Source organism: Lucilia cuprina, chromosome 5, assembly GCF_022045245.1.
Source record: "Lucilia cuprina isolate Lc7/37 chromosome 5, ASM2204524v1, whole genome shotgun sequence".
In the NCBI taxonomy this organism is placed as follows: domain Eukaryota; kingdom Metazoa; phylum Arthropoda; class Insecta; order Diptera; family Calliphoridae; genus Lucilia; species Lucilia cuprina.
The window spans coordinates 15,022,920-15,037,502 of record NC_060953.1 but is presented as its reverse complement, the minus strand read 5'-3'; the positions used below and the strand labels follow the sequence as shown (position 1 = coordinate 15,037,502).

The 14,583-nt window shown below is 33.4% G+C and overlaps 5 protein-coding genes across 10 annotated transcripts in view; 3 read left to right on the top strand and 2 right to left on the bottom strand.

The window, feature by feature from the left end:
- LOC111682657 (chromodomain-helicase-DNA-binding protein Mi-2 homolog) overlaps positions 1–673 on the bottom strand; it is a 62,914-nt gene extending 62,241 nt beyond the window's left edge. Inside the window, exon 1 of the mRNA XM_023444648.2 lies at positions 488–673. Within this exon, the coding sequence (XP_023300416.2) occupies positions 488–524 (37 nt within the window). The 5' untranslated portion in view covers positions 525–673. The remainder of the gene's footprint in view (positions 1–487) is intronic.
- Positions 674–2,530: 1,857 nt separating this feature from the next.
- On the top strand, positions 2,531–5,019 carry LOC111682654 (U4/U6 small nuclear ribonucleoprotein Prp3). Of its 2 annotated transcripts, XM_046952121.1 has the most exons (3): positions 2,531–2,663; positions 2,732–3,968; positions 4,138–5,019. In XM_046952121.1, exons 2-3 carry the CDS (start codon positions 2,858–2,860, stop codon positions 4,887–4,889), a joined length of 1,863 nt encoding a protein of 620 aa, XP_046808077.1. In that variant the 5' UTR covers positions 2,531–2,663; positions 2,732–2,857; the 3' UTR covers positions 4,890–5,019. The 2 variants fall into 2 exon arrangements, with proteins under 2 accessions (XP_046808077.1, XP_023300413.2); XM_023444645.2 differs by having other exon boundaries at positions 2,552–3,968.
- Positions 4,934–6,185, bottom strand: LOC111682655 (exosome complex component MTR3). Its single transcript, XM_023444646.2, has 4 exons — positions 5,952–6,185; positions 5,780–5,894; positions 5,398–5,714; positions 4,934–5,337 (listed from the first exon to the last, which is right to left on the bottom strand). The coding sequence occupies exons 1-4, from the start codon at positions 6,076–6,078 to the stop codon at positions 5,036–5,038; spliced, it is 861 nt and encodes a 286-aa protein (XP_023300414.1). The 5' UTR covers positions 6,079–6,185; the 3' UTR covers positions 4,934–5,035.
- Positions 6,186–7,123: 938 nt separating this feature from the next.
- LOC111682661 (metaxin-2) lies at positions 7,124–8,275 on the top strand. 3 transcript variants are annotated; one of them, XM_046951846.1, is made up of 2 exons: positions 7,124–7,236; positions 7,293–8,275. In XM_046951846.1, the coding sequence occupies exon 2, from the start codon at positions 7,332–7,334 to the stop codon at positions 8,085–8,087; it is 756 nt and encodes a 251-aa protein (XP_046807802.1). In that variant the 5' UTR covers positions 7,124–7,236; positions 7,293–7,331; the 3' UTR covers positions 8,088–8,275. The 3 variants fall into 3 exon arrangements, with proteins under 3 accessions (XP_046807802.1, XP_046807803.1, XP_023300420.2); XM_046951847.1 differs by having other exon boundaries at positions 7,131–7,236; positions 7,309–8,275; XM_023444652.2 differs by having other exon boundaries at positions 7,178–8,275.
- Positions 8,276–9,882: 1,607 nt separating this feature from the next.
- The window catches only part of LOC111682668 (aldo-keto reductase family 1 member B1-like), a 14,731-nt gene continuing 10,030 nt past the window's right edge, over positions 9,883–14,583 (top strand). For 2 of the 3 annotated variants that reach the window (XM_046952092.1, XM_046952090.1), the window contains exon 1: positions 9,883–10,138. In XM_046952092.1, the coding sequence (XP_046808048.1) occupies positions 10,067–10,138 (72 nt within the window). In that variant the 5' untranslated portion in view covers positions 9,883–10,066. The remainder of the gene's footprint in view (positions 10,139–14,583) is intronic. The other variant, XM_023444660.2, reaches the window with a different exon arrangement.

The window sequence follows — 14,583 nt, the reverse complement described above, 5'->3', positions numbered from 1 at the left end:
GTTTTATTCCATTTTGTAAAGAACAAAACAAAATGAGTAAAAATGACTCTATAGCTCTCTCTCACTGCTCTCCATAAAAACATAAGAGAAAACGAGATAGAGAATAGGAATGCGGGAAATTACAAGAAATTGCGAAAAACGCAAATGAAAATATGAATTTTGTTTTTTTCCTTTTACATTTGCATTTTAACAAAAAATTAAATATATATTTGTAAATAATGTTAACTATTAATAATATTATTTATACTAGAAACTAAAGCCACAGGAATAGATTAATATTATTTATTTAATAATGTTTTAGCCAATTGTTTGTTTTGATATTATTATTAGTGGACATCATAAAACGAAGCCATCAAATACCGCTGGCTTTTTCATCGTCGTGACATGAACCAACACACACCGACGTGTTTTCAATGTTCTTTTTTTTACTTCTTTGAGGCATCAAAACTTTGGCTTGTGTTTAAAAACAAAAATTTTTCACACTTACCCTGAAAAGTCTCTTCATTTTCTTCGTCCGATGCCATGGTTAATAGTTTAATTAAGTTTTTTATATGAAAATTGTTAAAAACACGTTAAAATTTGCACTGAATTTTTATGCACAATTTATTTTCAACACCACACAATCACAAAATAAGAGTTCTTTCCACAAAAGCGGCTTCAAAACAAATATGGCGTAGGCAAAAAGAGTTTTGCGTCAACCAAAATTAACAACGGCGTCAGCAACTGACATTTGACACAAAGTTGTTATAAAATAGGAGTAAACTTCTTATTTACTATCGATAACTGTCGCTATAAAATTAAGCGGGAAATCAGTAGGGTTCTATAAATCGACTTTCGAATAATCGAACAATCGACTTTTTATCGAAAAAAGTCGAAGTCGATTATTTTGTTCCAAAAAAGTCGTCTATAAAAAAGTCGAAAAGTGTACTTTGTAAATAAAACTCGAAAAAAGTCGGAAAGTCGGAAAGAGTCGAAAAAAGTGAAAAAGTCGGAAAGTCGGAAAAAGTCGAAAAATTCGGAAAAAGTCGAAAATAGTCGGAAAAAGTCGAAAATAGAAGGAAGTCGAAAAAAACTCAAAAATTGCAACAAATAGAACAAATATAAATACATTTTTTTATTAATAATAATAAATAATAATATAATGTTAAATGGCAACATTATAAATTTACGCCTCTGGCAACTTTATAAATTTTTAACTCTGGTCGGAAAAAGTGGAAAAAAGTCGGAAAGTCGAAAATAGTCGAAAAAAGTCAAAAGTCGAAAAAAGTCAAAAAGTCGACTATTTATAAAATATTAAAAGTCGAAATGTCAAAAATTCGACTTTTAATTAAATGAAAAAGGTCGAAAAATCTACTTTTAACAAAATACAAAAAGTCGAAAAGTCGACTTTTCATAAAATGCAAAAAGTCGAAATGTCGACTTTTCATAAAATGCAAAAAGTCGAAAAGTCGACTTTTCATAAAATGCAAAAAGTCGAAAAGTCGACTTTTCATAAAATGCGAAAAGTCGACTTTTCGTTTCAACTATAGACCCCTAGAAATCAGCTGCAATCTACTTCGCTGCTTCTTCTACTTCAAACCAGCTCCGTTGGCGTTAACCAAGACCTGGTTCACACTGGGAAACTTTTTATTTTTGTGTGGGAGAAAGAGGAAGAAATGTCAACCATCCCTTTCTCTCACACACAAAATCAATAGATTCTCAATCAAAGTTTCCCAGTGTGAACCAGGTACAAGCTGCACTTTTTTTACATTGCTGGTATGTCAAACCGTAAAAAAACTGTTGATGTCAATTATGCAAACTGCGAAAAGAAATTCTGCTTGAATTTTTCGACCCAAACTTTTTTCTGTTTTTTTATTTGCAAAAAAAATTCTGTTTTGTTGTGTGCTAAAAAGAGTTTTCAAATTGAAAATGTTGGAATATTTTCCAACCTCTTTGTGATCATTTTAATTGATATTATTCTGGTTCTCATTATCCCTAACATACTTATTATCCTTCCACCACCATCAGTGGTGATAAGTATATATATTCTAGGTCCTTAAATAAGTTGCATTATCAATTTGTACATGCAAATTATTAAATATCGCTAAAGCATACCTTAGGGCGCTATACAAATATAAAAGAAAAAGGAGTTTGTAATGTTCAATAAATTTTGCATGAGAAAACTTATTTCTACAAATATTTGGTGGAGGGTATTTAAAATTGAGTGTATTTTAATTTAATAATTAATAATTTTAATATTTGTTTTTAATTTTTAAGAATTAATAAAATTTTTTAAAATATATTTTTTTATCTTTTTCCATCCCTGCACAATTTTTCATACAACTTTTGTACTTGCTCTATTTTGTTATAAATTGTATACAAAACATAGAAAAGTATACCTTTTCTATGATACAAAATCTCACTTTTTTATCTCTCGGACTCTGTTTTTATTTAAAATCTTTGAAAATTCAAAAATTAAGCGTATTTGAGAACTTAGCCGGCTTACAGTAGATTTTAAGCCGCCGCTGATGTTTTTAGTGACAGTCGCTGCCGGCGTTAATGATTGTCGGCGCAGGGCTCTGTTCCCCATAAACGTTTGCAGCAGCTTTTTTGGTTTTTTGACGAAAAAAATTTCAATTGATAAATTTTACATTTTTAATTCATTTTCTCCATGGTTTTAATTGGTAAATACGTTTATGATTAATTAACAGACCATATTAATTGTGAAATTATGTCCTATTATACGCGCAAGGAGATTGATGAATTACACGATGACATTGCCTCGCTGGCTGCCAAGGCTACGTCGGATGAGGAGGAGAAACGTTCTGTTATATCTTCCATAGAGCATTCGCTACACAATGGCTACGATCGCCGACGTATGTGTGAAAAATTGGAAAAATATTTGGATGCTAAACAAAGTTCACGATTGGTGGAGAAACTGCAAGACCGTTTAGATGAGTACAAGAGAAAGGCTCGCAAGCGTAATGGCGGTTTGGATGACAACTCTTCAAAACCGGATGGCTCAGCTCCAGAAGCACCCAAAAAATCGCGTTTCGATGTTGTCATACCAAAATCGAATGGAGACAAAGCAACAGTACCGCCCTTAGTTACGGCTAATCCAGTGCTATCGTTACCCGTAGCTCCCCCTACCCTAACCACAGCTTCGTCTTCACTAAGTAGCACTCAGATTAAATTAATGATGGTTAATGCCCAACGAGAAATTGAGGAACGCAAAAGGGCTTTAACTCAACTGAAAGCCAAAGATCCCATATTAGCTTCCGTACCACAGATAGGTCTACCAGTGGCTATGGCTAGTCAAGCTTTAGCGAAACAGCCACAACCGGAAGATATGGATAAGGCCAAGAAAATTGCCGAACTGCAAGCACAGATTCGAGCAAAACTTTCAGGTTCCTTGGCAAATCTTATACAACCGCCAGTGGCTCCCACTACTGATCGTCCCAAACCCTTGATTTTAGATGAAGATGGCCGCACGATAGATAAAAGTGGTCGGGCGATTAATATACCCACACTAACGCCAACTCTTAAAGCCAATATACGTGCTCAAAAGCGAGAAGTTTTTAGCAAATCACAAACCTATTCCGAAAAGTCTTCCTCTCAGGAGGATACTGTGAAATTTTTCGATGATCGTATCGCTATAAAGCCCGGCAATCGCAACAAAAGAGCTTTGCGTTTCCACGAACCAGGCAAATTTCAACAGATGGCCGAGAGAATGCGCATGAAAGCTCAACTGGAACGTTTACAGAATGAAATTTCACAGATTGCCCGCAAGACCGGCATTAGTTCGGCAACAAAATTGGCACTTATTGCCCCGAAACAAGATACGCCCGACGATGTGCCATCTATGGAATGGTGGGATTCTGTTATATTGACCAACGATTTGAATACACTGGATGAAGATGGCAAAATTAGCATAAGACAGTCGGCAATTACCAATTTAATTGAACATCCCACACAAATGAAACCGCCGAGTAAGTCAAGCTTATTTAAAGAATTTTATATATTTTTTTCAGTTGAAATTCTAAAGAATGCTTTTGGAAGTTATGAACCTGAGCACTTTATGTAGAAATTTACTATTCTTAAAAATTTCAGTTTTATAACATAATTAAACCGAATTTTCCTTTTTATTACAAATTCTAGATGAACCCCTAAAACCTGTCTATTTGCCAGTATTCCTTACCAAAAAGGAACGCAAAAAATTACGTCGTCAGAACAGACGAGAAGCATGGAAGGAGGAACAAGAAAAAATACGTTTGGGTCTAGTACAACCACCTGAACCCAAATTACGTATATCGAATCTAATGCGAGTTTTGGGCACTGAAGCTGTACAAGATCCAACCAAAATCGAAGCTCATGTACGTGAACAAATGGCCAAGCGACAAAAGGCTCATGAAGATGCTAACAATGCTAGAAAGTTAACGGCTGAACAGAAGAGTGAAAAGAAAATACGTAAAATTAAAGAAGACACATCCTGCGGTGTACACGTGAGTGTTTATCGTATACGAGATCTGCAGGATAATGCTAGTAAAAAGTTTAAAGTGGAAACAAATGCCAAACAGTTGCATATGACGGGTACGGTGGTTTTGTTTCGTGACTGTTGTGTTGTTGTTGTCGAAGGCGGGCCTAAACAGCAAAAGAAGTACCGACGTCTTATGTTGCATCGCATTAAATGGGAGGAGGATATGGTTAAGGGTCCAGATGGCCAAGAAGTTCCTAATTCCTGTGTGTTGGTCTGGGAGGGTACTAGTCAACGGCGACATTTCGGTGAAATAAAATTTAAAATTTTTCCCATGGAAAAAATGGCCAGAGAATTCTTTCAGAAACATCAGGTCGAACAATATTGGGATTTATCATACTCTGGAGCTGTTTTAGAAGCTTCTACCGATGAGTAAATGTTATTGCTGAAGGTCACATGTGTTATTTCTAAAAAACGAAATTCTTATATTTAGGTCTATATTCAGGAAAAAAACTTTTCTTTATAAAAAATAACAAAAATAAAAAAATTGATTTTTGGAAAATCTATATTAAAACTAGTTTCTCATTTATTGGCAGTATCGTTCATTTCTACTTCTTCATCAGCACTTTGCTGGACAGCAATATATTTCTTAACTTTGTTAACCAAAACATGTCGTATAGTGTCCAGCATTCTTTGATTAATGGCCAGTGAATGATCACACAAACGTTCTAAAGTTTCGGGCAGAACATAGCCCTTTTGAAAGCATTCTGAAACTTGTCCCACAGCCGACAGACTAGCAGTAACCACTATGCCCTGCTCTTCAACTGTAGCGTCATCTTTATCCTCGCAAGCGGAAAGAGCCAACAGTAAATCTTCCACATCAGCTAAAATATAAAACAATAAAGCAATATATTTATAACTTAAGTAATTTTTCATTATATTACCAGTAGGATTAATAAATTCCTGCTGCTTTAGCAGGCACACTGTTGAGGCGGTTATTAGATCATAGGTTGGTATGCCTCCCTCAATTAGAGCAGCACCACAGCAATTAATGGCCGTACTTAAGGCACAACCATCATCATCTATGATTAAAACTTTTATTTCCAATTGAAAATTGGCAAATTCATGACGACATATTACCGGCTCCAAAGCCTTCTTTAAAGCCACACTCATAAAACTTTCTTTGCGTGCTATTACCTCACTGTCCATATTGATAAATGGAGCATATTTGACACTGCAAATAACTACCCCCAGGGTGCCACTAAAACATATATCAGGCAATTACAAATTTGTCTCGAAAGAAATCTTATGGAGTTTTTGCCTTACCATCTATTATTCTTGCTTATTTCTTTAGGTGGTTCCACTTGGGCCATTACCTTAGTATTGCCATATTCCATATAGGCAGAACCCTTAACATTTGACACTGCTCCCACTTTTAAAACTGCAAAGGCATTCAGTGTTATAGAATTTATAAAAAATCTTTAGTTTAGTTTCTCACATGTAGGTCTGGGTTCCAGTTCCAAAGTCTTTGGTTTAGACAATCTATCAAATAATTCTTGTGGATTTTCTTTGACTTTATAAATGCCAAATTTGATCTGTGATTCATTTCCCAGGGAATAAGACATTTTAATTAAATAAATTTAATTCAAAAATTTGTTATTAAATTAAAAATTTTCTATTTACAACTTTAGCGTGTTTTTTCAAATGTTTTGTTGTTTATTTATAAAGAAGACACTTGTTGGTTGTTTAAAGTTATCGATAATTTAGAGCTGTCAAGTGATTAATTAATTTCATGGTTTTTTAAACACAGGGACACTGATGAAGAAAAAACTACGAAAAATCAATTTTTTATAAATGTGCAAGTTAGGTTTCTATAAATCGACTTTCGAATAATCGAACAATCGACTTTTTGTCGAAAAAAGTCGAAAAGTCGAAGTCGTCTATTTTGTTCCAAAAAAAGTCAAAAGAAGTCGAACAAAGTCGGAAAAAGTTGAAAGAAGTCGAAAAAAGTCGAAAGAGGTCGAAAAAAGTCGAAATAAATCGGAAAGAGTTGGAAAAAGTCGAAAGAAGTCGAAAAAAATCTGAAAAAGTCGAAAATAGTTGGAAAAAGTCGAAAAGTCGGAAAAACTCGAAAAGTCGGAAAAAGTCGAAAATAGTCGAAAAAAGTCGAAAAGTCAAAAGAAGTCGAAAAAAGTCGAAATAAGTCGAAAAAAAATCGGAAAAAGTCAAAAAGTCGGAAAAAGTCGAAAATAGTCGAAAAAAGCCAAAAAAAGTCGAAAATAGTCGAAAAGTCGACTATTTATAAAATATTAAAAGTCGAAAAGTCAAAAAATCGACTTTTAATTAAATGATAAAAGTCGAAAAATCGACTTTTAACTAAATGCTAAAAGTCGAAAGTCAAAAAGTCGACTTTTCATAAAATGCAAAAAGTCGACTTTTCATAAAATGCAAAAAGTCGAAAAGTCGACTTTTCGTTTCAACTATAGAACCCTAGTGCAAGTCGAAAAATAGACTTTTCACAAATAACAAAAGGTCGAATCATCCACTTTTTATAAATCTTAAAAAGTCGACTTTTTGTTTTTACTACTTACAGAACATTCATTTTGTGGTAATTCATTTTAACCCTATTTCGCACCTTCCGTTTAAAGGTTAACATTAAATATCTGGCAACACTATAGCTTTTGGAACTCACGTCACTTTTTTATGGAATAATTTTTATTTTTAAACCCACTGTAAAGCAAAACACGGGAATTTTAAAGCAAACGAAAAATATAATAAATTGTGTAAGCATTAGAAATTTTTGCATTTTAAAAGAAATAATTAAAGAATTATAATGCAGAAATCACAACTTTTAGCCGAATACAATACGGTGGAAAAAATGAGCGAACCATGGCCAGAAGATGCTACTCTCTATCAGCCCTACGAGGCTGAACAAATTCTATTGCCAGAAAATGCCAGTTGTCTGGCTGTAAAGGCGTACCTGAAAATGTGTAACCTACCCTGTGAAGTAAGATCGTGTGCCAACGCAGAGTTCATGTCTCCCGGTGGCCGAATGACAAAGTTGCCTGTTTTACGTGCAGGTGCCTTTGTCTTTGCCGAATTCGAACCTATAGTCAATTTTGTAGAGCACAAAACTGAAGCTATTGGCCAGTGGTTAGATGAAGATGAAAAAGATGAAATGCGTACTTATGTCTCATTGACTGAACACATCTTCACCATGGCCGAATTGTATGTAAGTTTTGTGGTTGATCGTGTTTATGAGGATATTACAGCACCCCGTAATGGCTGTGTCTTTCCCTGGCCATTAAATAAAATGCAAAACTTCTCGAAGAGACGTCAAGCTAAGAAGCTTTTAAAAGTTTACCAATGGGATGATATGACCATAGAGGATGTCATCGAAAAAGTTAAAAAATGTTGTGATACATTACAAATGAAACTACAAGAAACCGAAGGTCCCTTTTTCTATGGCGAAAATCCCTGTGAATTGGATGCTATTGTTTTTGGACATTTATTTTCAGTGCTTACCATTAATCTACCCAATATGGCGTTGGCTCAAACGGTACAACAATTTAAACCTCTAGTGCAATTTTGTCGTTTTATAGATGAGAAATATTTTCAAATGAAATCATTGTAAAAAAATTAAATGATATCTTATTGTTTTTTTTTTTGTTAGTGTTCTCTTTCTTGTCTCAGTCAGTCCTAATAATAATAATAATAATCAGAAGAGCACGTCCTGCTGTTGTTTTATTATTGATTATTATATTTTACTAGTTTTTGTTAATAAAAAAAGAACAAATGTATTTTTAAAATAAGAAAAATTTATATTTATTTATTGTATTTTTTACCAGCATGGTGATGGTGAGTGTGTATAATAGTTCCATATCTTCTAAAGTTATTTTATTACAGTTCAGCTATTGGTTAAGTTCTTTTGTGGCTAAATGTCTGTATATACTGATAGCACTGGAATGAATATAATTGATCGATAAAGATTTGAAGCACTACTGATCGAAGATTTAGTTGTTGTAGAAGAGATTTCGTTAAGTTTGCTAATGGACTATCAACTATTATCTGGATAAACTTTATATGGGAGTAAACACGTATTATTATAAGTTGTATGAGCAAATATTTAATTATTAAGAACTAGTGGCTCCCTATCCGTGTTGCAGGCCCTTCATTTGCCACACTTAAATATCTTTCTGATAATAATTGACTAACAATTTGTCGACCATCTGTCAAATTTCAAACTTTATAGGAACACTACTGAGGATTCCTAAAACATACATGTATTTAAAATATAGATAGATAGATAGATAGATAGATAGATAGATAGATAGATAGATAGATAGATAAATAGATAGATAGATAGATAGATAGATAGGTAGATAGATAGATAGATAGATAGATAGATAGATAGATAGATAGATAGATAGATAGATGTATATATGTGTTATATATTATGTATATGTGTATATCAATTCCGAAGAATACATTTCTAGGCCTCTATTGGGTGTGTGCGCTCCTTATAGTCTTGACTGTAGGCTGTACTATAGTTTGTACTTAAGTTTGTACTATAGTCTGTACAATATGTTGTTTGACTTTAGTCTGCTCTATAGTTTTCAATAAAAATTGTATTAGAATCTAGAATATAGATTGAAATTAGCTGCGCCGTCTGACCTATAGATTTGGCAATATTGTAATCTTAGATATTGTCTGTACTATAGTTCGTATTATTGCTTTCATTTTAGTCTAAATTACAATCCTAACTATAGTATTTACTTAAGCCTTGACTATAGCCTGTAATATGTTGTTGACTATAACCCTTACTATAGTCTTGAATATAGTTGTGATTAAAGTCTTATGTATAATCTGGACTACTCTCTTGACTATACTAAATTTTTGGCTATTATATATTATATGTTCTTGAGTATATTCAAGACTGTTTGTGTACCGTCTGACATAACCCTATATTCATAAATGCTAAATAAAGTTGTTGATGGTTTATTGTTGGAATTTTGTAGGGAAATGTGCGAATTAAATCTAAAATAAGCTATTAATATTTTTATGAATACGGGAGGAAATTTTACATTTATATATTTTATATAAATGCCAATTAATTTTTAAAAATATTTTTTTACGCAAAATTTCAAAATAATTCAAAATACGAATTTAAAATACATTTATATATGTAAATGCCAATCAGTTTTTTAAGTTTTTTTTTCGCTAAATTTTAAAATAATTTCAAATAGGAATTTCCGTTTCCAGTTTTATTACTTTGTATTTAATTTTAGTATTCCCTTCAAAATACAACTCTGTTTAAAAAATCTATCAATTAGTGCTAAAAAATGACAATCAAAAAGCTTTTTTCAACTAGTTGACAAAAAAACTCACACAAATTCGGCTATAAAAGCACAAACAGCTGTTGAGAGAGCTTCACTTTTTCATAATTTGCCGGTGAATTTGTGTGCCAACGTCACACATCTCTTAGTTCAGTGTTTAATAAAGAAAAATAAGGAAAAAAACCTTATCTGTAATAGTTATTTAAACTATTTACAATAATTTACTTAATAAAAAAAGCAAGTGTGTGATTAAATAGATCAAATTCAATTGAACAAAATGGTGAACGTACCAACTATAACTTTGAGCAGTGGACACAAAATGCCAGTTTTGGGTTTGGGAACATGGGGAGTAAGTATTGAAATCTAATTAAAGAAAATATTGCAAAAATTTTTTGCAAAATCATGTTATTTGTTGTAATATAGTAGATAAAATTAGCAAAAGCCCTCAAGATTGATGGCGTTTGTTAAACGGGGAGAAATTGTTAAAATTCGTATTGCATTTATAGAATGAAAAGTATTTTCTAATATTTCTAGTTTTTTTTAATTAATTATGCAAATTTTGTATACTTTTTACTTTTATTATTTGTATATATTTTATTATTCTTATTGTGTAAAAATTGCATATTGCATTCAAGGTCACAATGGGTAGGGAGCACAAAGAAGTATTCTATATCGTAATATTTTATTTAAAAAGCTGCCAGATGTTGTAATGTTTTTGTTATAGAATATAGGGCGCAGGCAGGCAGAGAGGTAGATTGTGTTTGAAATCAATGAGTAAGTTTTTTTTTTCTTTTTAGAATCTAAATTCTAGAATATTCATAAATTTGTATTAGTATTAGTAGTTAAGTGATAATATTTAATTAGATTTTGTGAAGATAGTAGAATTGAACTAATAAATTAAAAGTTATTTAGTTGTAAACTTTGAAGATTTTTTATACCCTACACCACTATAGTGGGGAGGGTATTATACGTTTGTGCTGATGTAACATAACATACAAAATATTGGTCCAATACTCACCTTAAAGTATACCGATCGATTCAGAATCATTTTTTTTGAGTCGATTAAGACATGTCCGTCCGTCCGTCTGTCCGGCTGGCTGTCCATGTAAACCTTGTGCCCAAGATACAGGCCTCAATTTTCAAGATAATTTGATGAAATTTGGACTAAGCATGTTTTTTGCACAGGGACGAAGTCTATTGAAAATGGTTGAAATCGGTCCATTATTTCACGTAGCCCCCATACAACCGTACCTACCGATTTGAACTTTTTATGCCATAATTACGTCAAATATTCTGTTATCTCTCTAAAAATTGGCACAAATAAGTTTTATATAAATATAAATGACACTGCAGGATCGACCGTAAGGATCGGCCTATATTTGACCCTAGCCCCCATACAAACCCCCCTTCAAAAATTGACTTAAACGTCTAAAATTGACTTATTACCATTTGTATCGCAATGAAACTCTATTCTATACTATCTTCTTGACTTGAATCTTTACAATATTTTTGTCTAGAGGTTCTATTATAGTCTGTATGTTGTTGTAACAGCATAAGTCATACAATTTTTAATCCTGGGGATCTGTATTTAGGTCCAAGCCATGAAATAATGCTATTTCAAGTAGGGTGGGCTGGATAGTTGAATATGTGGAGGTTATTCTGTCCACAAGCTGGGCATATAGTAGGCGTTGAGCCTGTTGCTCCATCCCGATCTCAGTTGTGCCAGAGCAACGTTTGTTTCGACCTCCATGCGACCTCCATGAACGACATTTATGCGGTAAGCGGAAACCGCGGTATTGATGGCGTCTCTATGAATGTCTTTCAAATCTGCTGTATACGAGTTCCTTTCTAAGGGATCCTGAACATAACTTCGTATGTTGTCTTCGTATACACGAATGTCCTTTCTGACATGCCTCGGGGGAGCTTCCAACTGTGTGATAAGCATCCAACTGTGCTGGGATGACTTCTCCGGTGACATCCCAGGAGGAACTGTTTAGTCAGCATGACATTATGTTCCTTGATTGGGTGGACCTTTGTTTTCTCGTGTAGATGGTGCTCTAAGGTTATTTGAATGCATCCCGTTACAGTCCGTAGGACAGCTTTGCATATATCTCCACTGGCTATCACTTAGCGAAGGAGACCACACTGGAGCAGCATAATTGATCTCTGACCGGCCAATTGTTTTATAGGTAGTCAAGAAGGTTTCTTTGCCCATTCTCCAAGTGCTGCCTGATAGCGCTTTAGGGACCTTGTTTCTACTTCGCAATCTGTGCGTAATTGCAGTGGCATGAGCTGAGGAAGTAAACAGGCTGTCAAAGGTGAAGCTTTTTCTATAATCTATCCTATAGACTAAGTTATAGCCTAAACTATAGTCTTGACGGTAGTCTTAACTATAGTCTGTACTACAGTTTTTAACTGTACTATTTTGTATTGTCTACAGTCTGTACTATAGTATCAATTATACACATATGCATACTATACTATTGACTAGTCTGTCCTAGAGTTTATTCTGTAGTAGTCTTGACTACATTTTGTTCAAAAGTATGCATTAGAATCTGTAATCTTGACTAGATTCTGTAGAATAGCATTGGCTAGAGTATGTACTATAATAGTCTTGATTAGATACTTTACTATATTCTTAACTAGAGTAAGTACTATAATCTGGACTATAGCTTTTATTATATAGTCTTAAAGAAAATCTTAACTATAGCTTTATTACCTATAGTCTGCGCTTATGCCCTATAGACTATAGCTTGACTGCAGCCTGTACCAAAGTCTTGACTGTAGCCCGTACTCTACTCTGTACTACAGACTATATATAGTCTGTACAATATACTAAACTATAGTGTATTGAGCTGAGCAAGTAAACAGGCTGTCAAAGGTGAAGCTTTTTCTATAGACTAAGTTATAGCCTCAACTATAGTCTTGACGGTAGTCTTAACTATAGTCTGTACTATAGTTTTTAACTGTACTATTGTCTTGTCTACAGTCTGTACTATAGTATCAATTATACATATATGCATACTATACTATTGACTAGTCTGTCCTAGAGTTTATACTGTAGTAGTCTTGACTACATTCTGTTCTAAAGTATGCATTAGAGTCTGTAGTCTTTACTAGATTCTGTAGAATAGCATTGGCTAAAGTATGTACTATAATAGTCTTGACTAGATACTTTACTATATTCTTAACTAGAGTAAGTACTATAATCTGGACTATAGCTTTTATTATATAGTCTTAAAGAAAATCTTAACTATAGCTTTATTACCTATAGTCTGCGCTTATGCCCTATAGACTATAGCTTGACTGCAGCCTGTACCAAAGTCTTGACTGTAGCCCGTACTCTACTCTGTACTACAGACTATATATAGTCTGTACAATATACTAAACTATAGTGTATTGAGCTGAGGAAGTAAACAGGCTGTCAAAGGTGAAGCTTTTTCTATAGACTAAGTTATAGCCTCAACTATAGTCTTGACGGTAGTCTTAACTATAGTCTGTACTATAGTTTTTAACTGTACTATTGTATTGTCTTCAGTCTGTACTATAGTATCAATTATACATATATGCATACTATACTATTGACTAGTCTGTCCTGGAGTTTATTCTGTAGTAGTCTTGACTACATTTTGTTCAAAAGTATGCATTAGAATCTGTAGTCTTGACTAGATTATGTAGAATAGCATTGGCTAGAGTATGTACTATAATAGTCTTGATTAGATACTTTACTATATTCTTAACTAGAGTAAGTAATATAATCTGGACTATAGCTTTTATTATATAGTCTTAAAAAAAATCTTAACTATAGCTTTATTACCTATAGTCTGCGCTTATGCCCTATAGACTATAGCTTGACTGCAGCCTGTACCAAAGTCTTGACTGTAGCCCGTACTCTACTCTGTACTACAGACTATATATAGTCTGTACAATATACAGAACTATAGTGTATTGTGCTGAGGAAGTAAACAGGCTGTCAAAGGTGAAGCTTTTTCTATAGACTAAGTTAAAGCCTCAACTATAGTCTTGACGGTAGTCTTAGCTGTAGTCTGTACTATAGTTTTTAACTGTACTATTGTATTGTCTACAGTCTGTACTATAGTATCAATTATACATATATGCATACTATACTATTGACTAGTCTGTCCTAGAGTTTATACTGTAGTAGTCTTGACTACATTTTGTTCAAAAGTATGCATTAGAATCTGTAGTCTTGACTAGATTCTGTAGAATAGCATTGGCTAGAGTATGTACTATAATAGTCTTGATTAGATACTTTACTATATTCTTAACTAGAGTCAGTACTATAATCTGGACTACAGTTTTTACTATATAGTCTTAAAGATAATCTTAATTATAGCCTTATTACCTATAGTCTGCGCTTATGCCCTGTAGACTATAGCTAGTACTGTAGACTAGCCTGTACTCTACTCTGTACTATATAGTCTGTACAATATTTTTGACTTTACTGATCTATCTGATCTGTCATCTTTTTAACCTGAACGTATTCTGACATTTTTAAAATTGTCGAAATGGGTGTGTGATTAATCATACACTTAATCCTCTTGGACTTGGTAAAATCTCTATTCTTTACTCCTACTCTATATCATCTTTACAGTCTCCATAGCTATTTTTCCATACACTTTTTGTCTTTCTTTCCTTCTCTCGATTCTTTACAGACGTTACAAAGGAATGCTGCGTAAGTTATCACAAAAGGGGTACAGACGCCGTAGGGCCACTTCTTCCAATACTGACTGAACTCTAAAGTTACCGAACTCTAAAGTTACCTAATAATTA

Excerpts from the sequence above, each read along its gene's own strand:
- LOC111682654 (XM_023444645.2), top strand. The coding sequence starts at position 2,711 with ATGTCCTATTATACGCGCAAGGAGATTGATGAATTACACGATGACATT. Across the intron at positions 3,969-4,137 it reads CACACAAATGAAACCGCCGA|ATGAACCCCTAAAACCTGTC; the intron begins GTAAGTCAAGCT and ends TACAAATTCTAG.
- LOC111682655 (XM_023444646.2), bottom strand. The coding sequence starts at position 6,078 with ATGTCTTATTCCCTGGGAAATGAATCACAGATCAAATTTGGCATTTAT. Across the intron at positions 5,715-5,779 it reads ATAAGCAAGAATAATAGATG|TGGCACCCTGGGGGTAGTTA; the intron begins GTAAGGCAAAAA and ends TATATGTTTTAG. Across the intron at positions 5,338-5,397 it reads GGAATTTATTAATCCTACTG|CTGATGTGGAAGATTTACTG; the intron begins GTAATATAATGA and ends TTTATATTTTAG.
- LOC111682661 (XM_023444652.2), top strand. The coding sequence starts at position 7,287 with ATGCAGAAATCACAACTTTTAGCCGAATACAATACGGTGGAAAAAATG.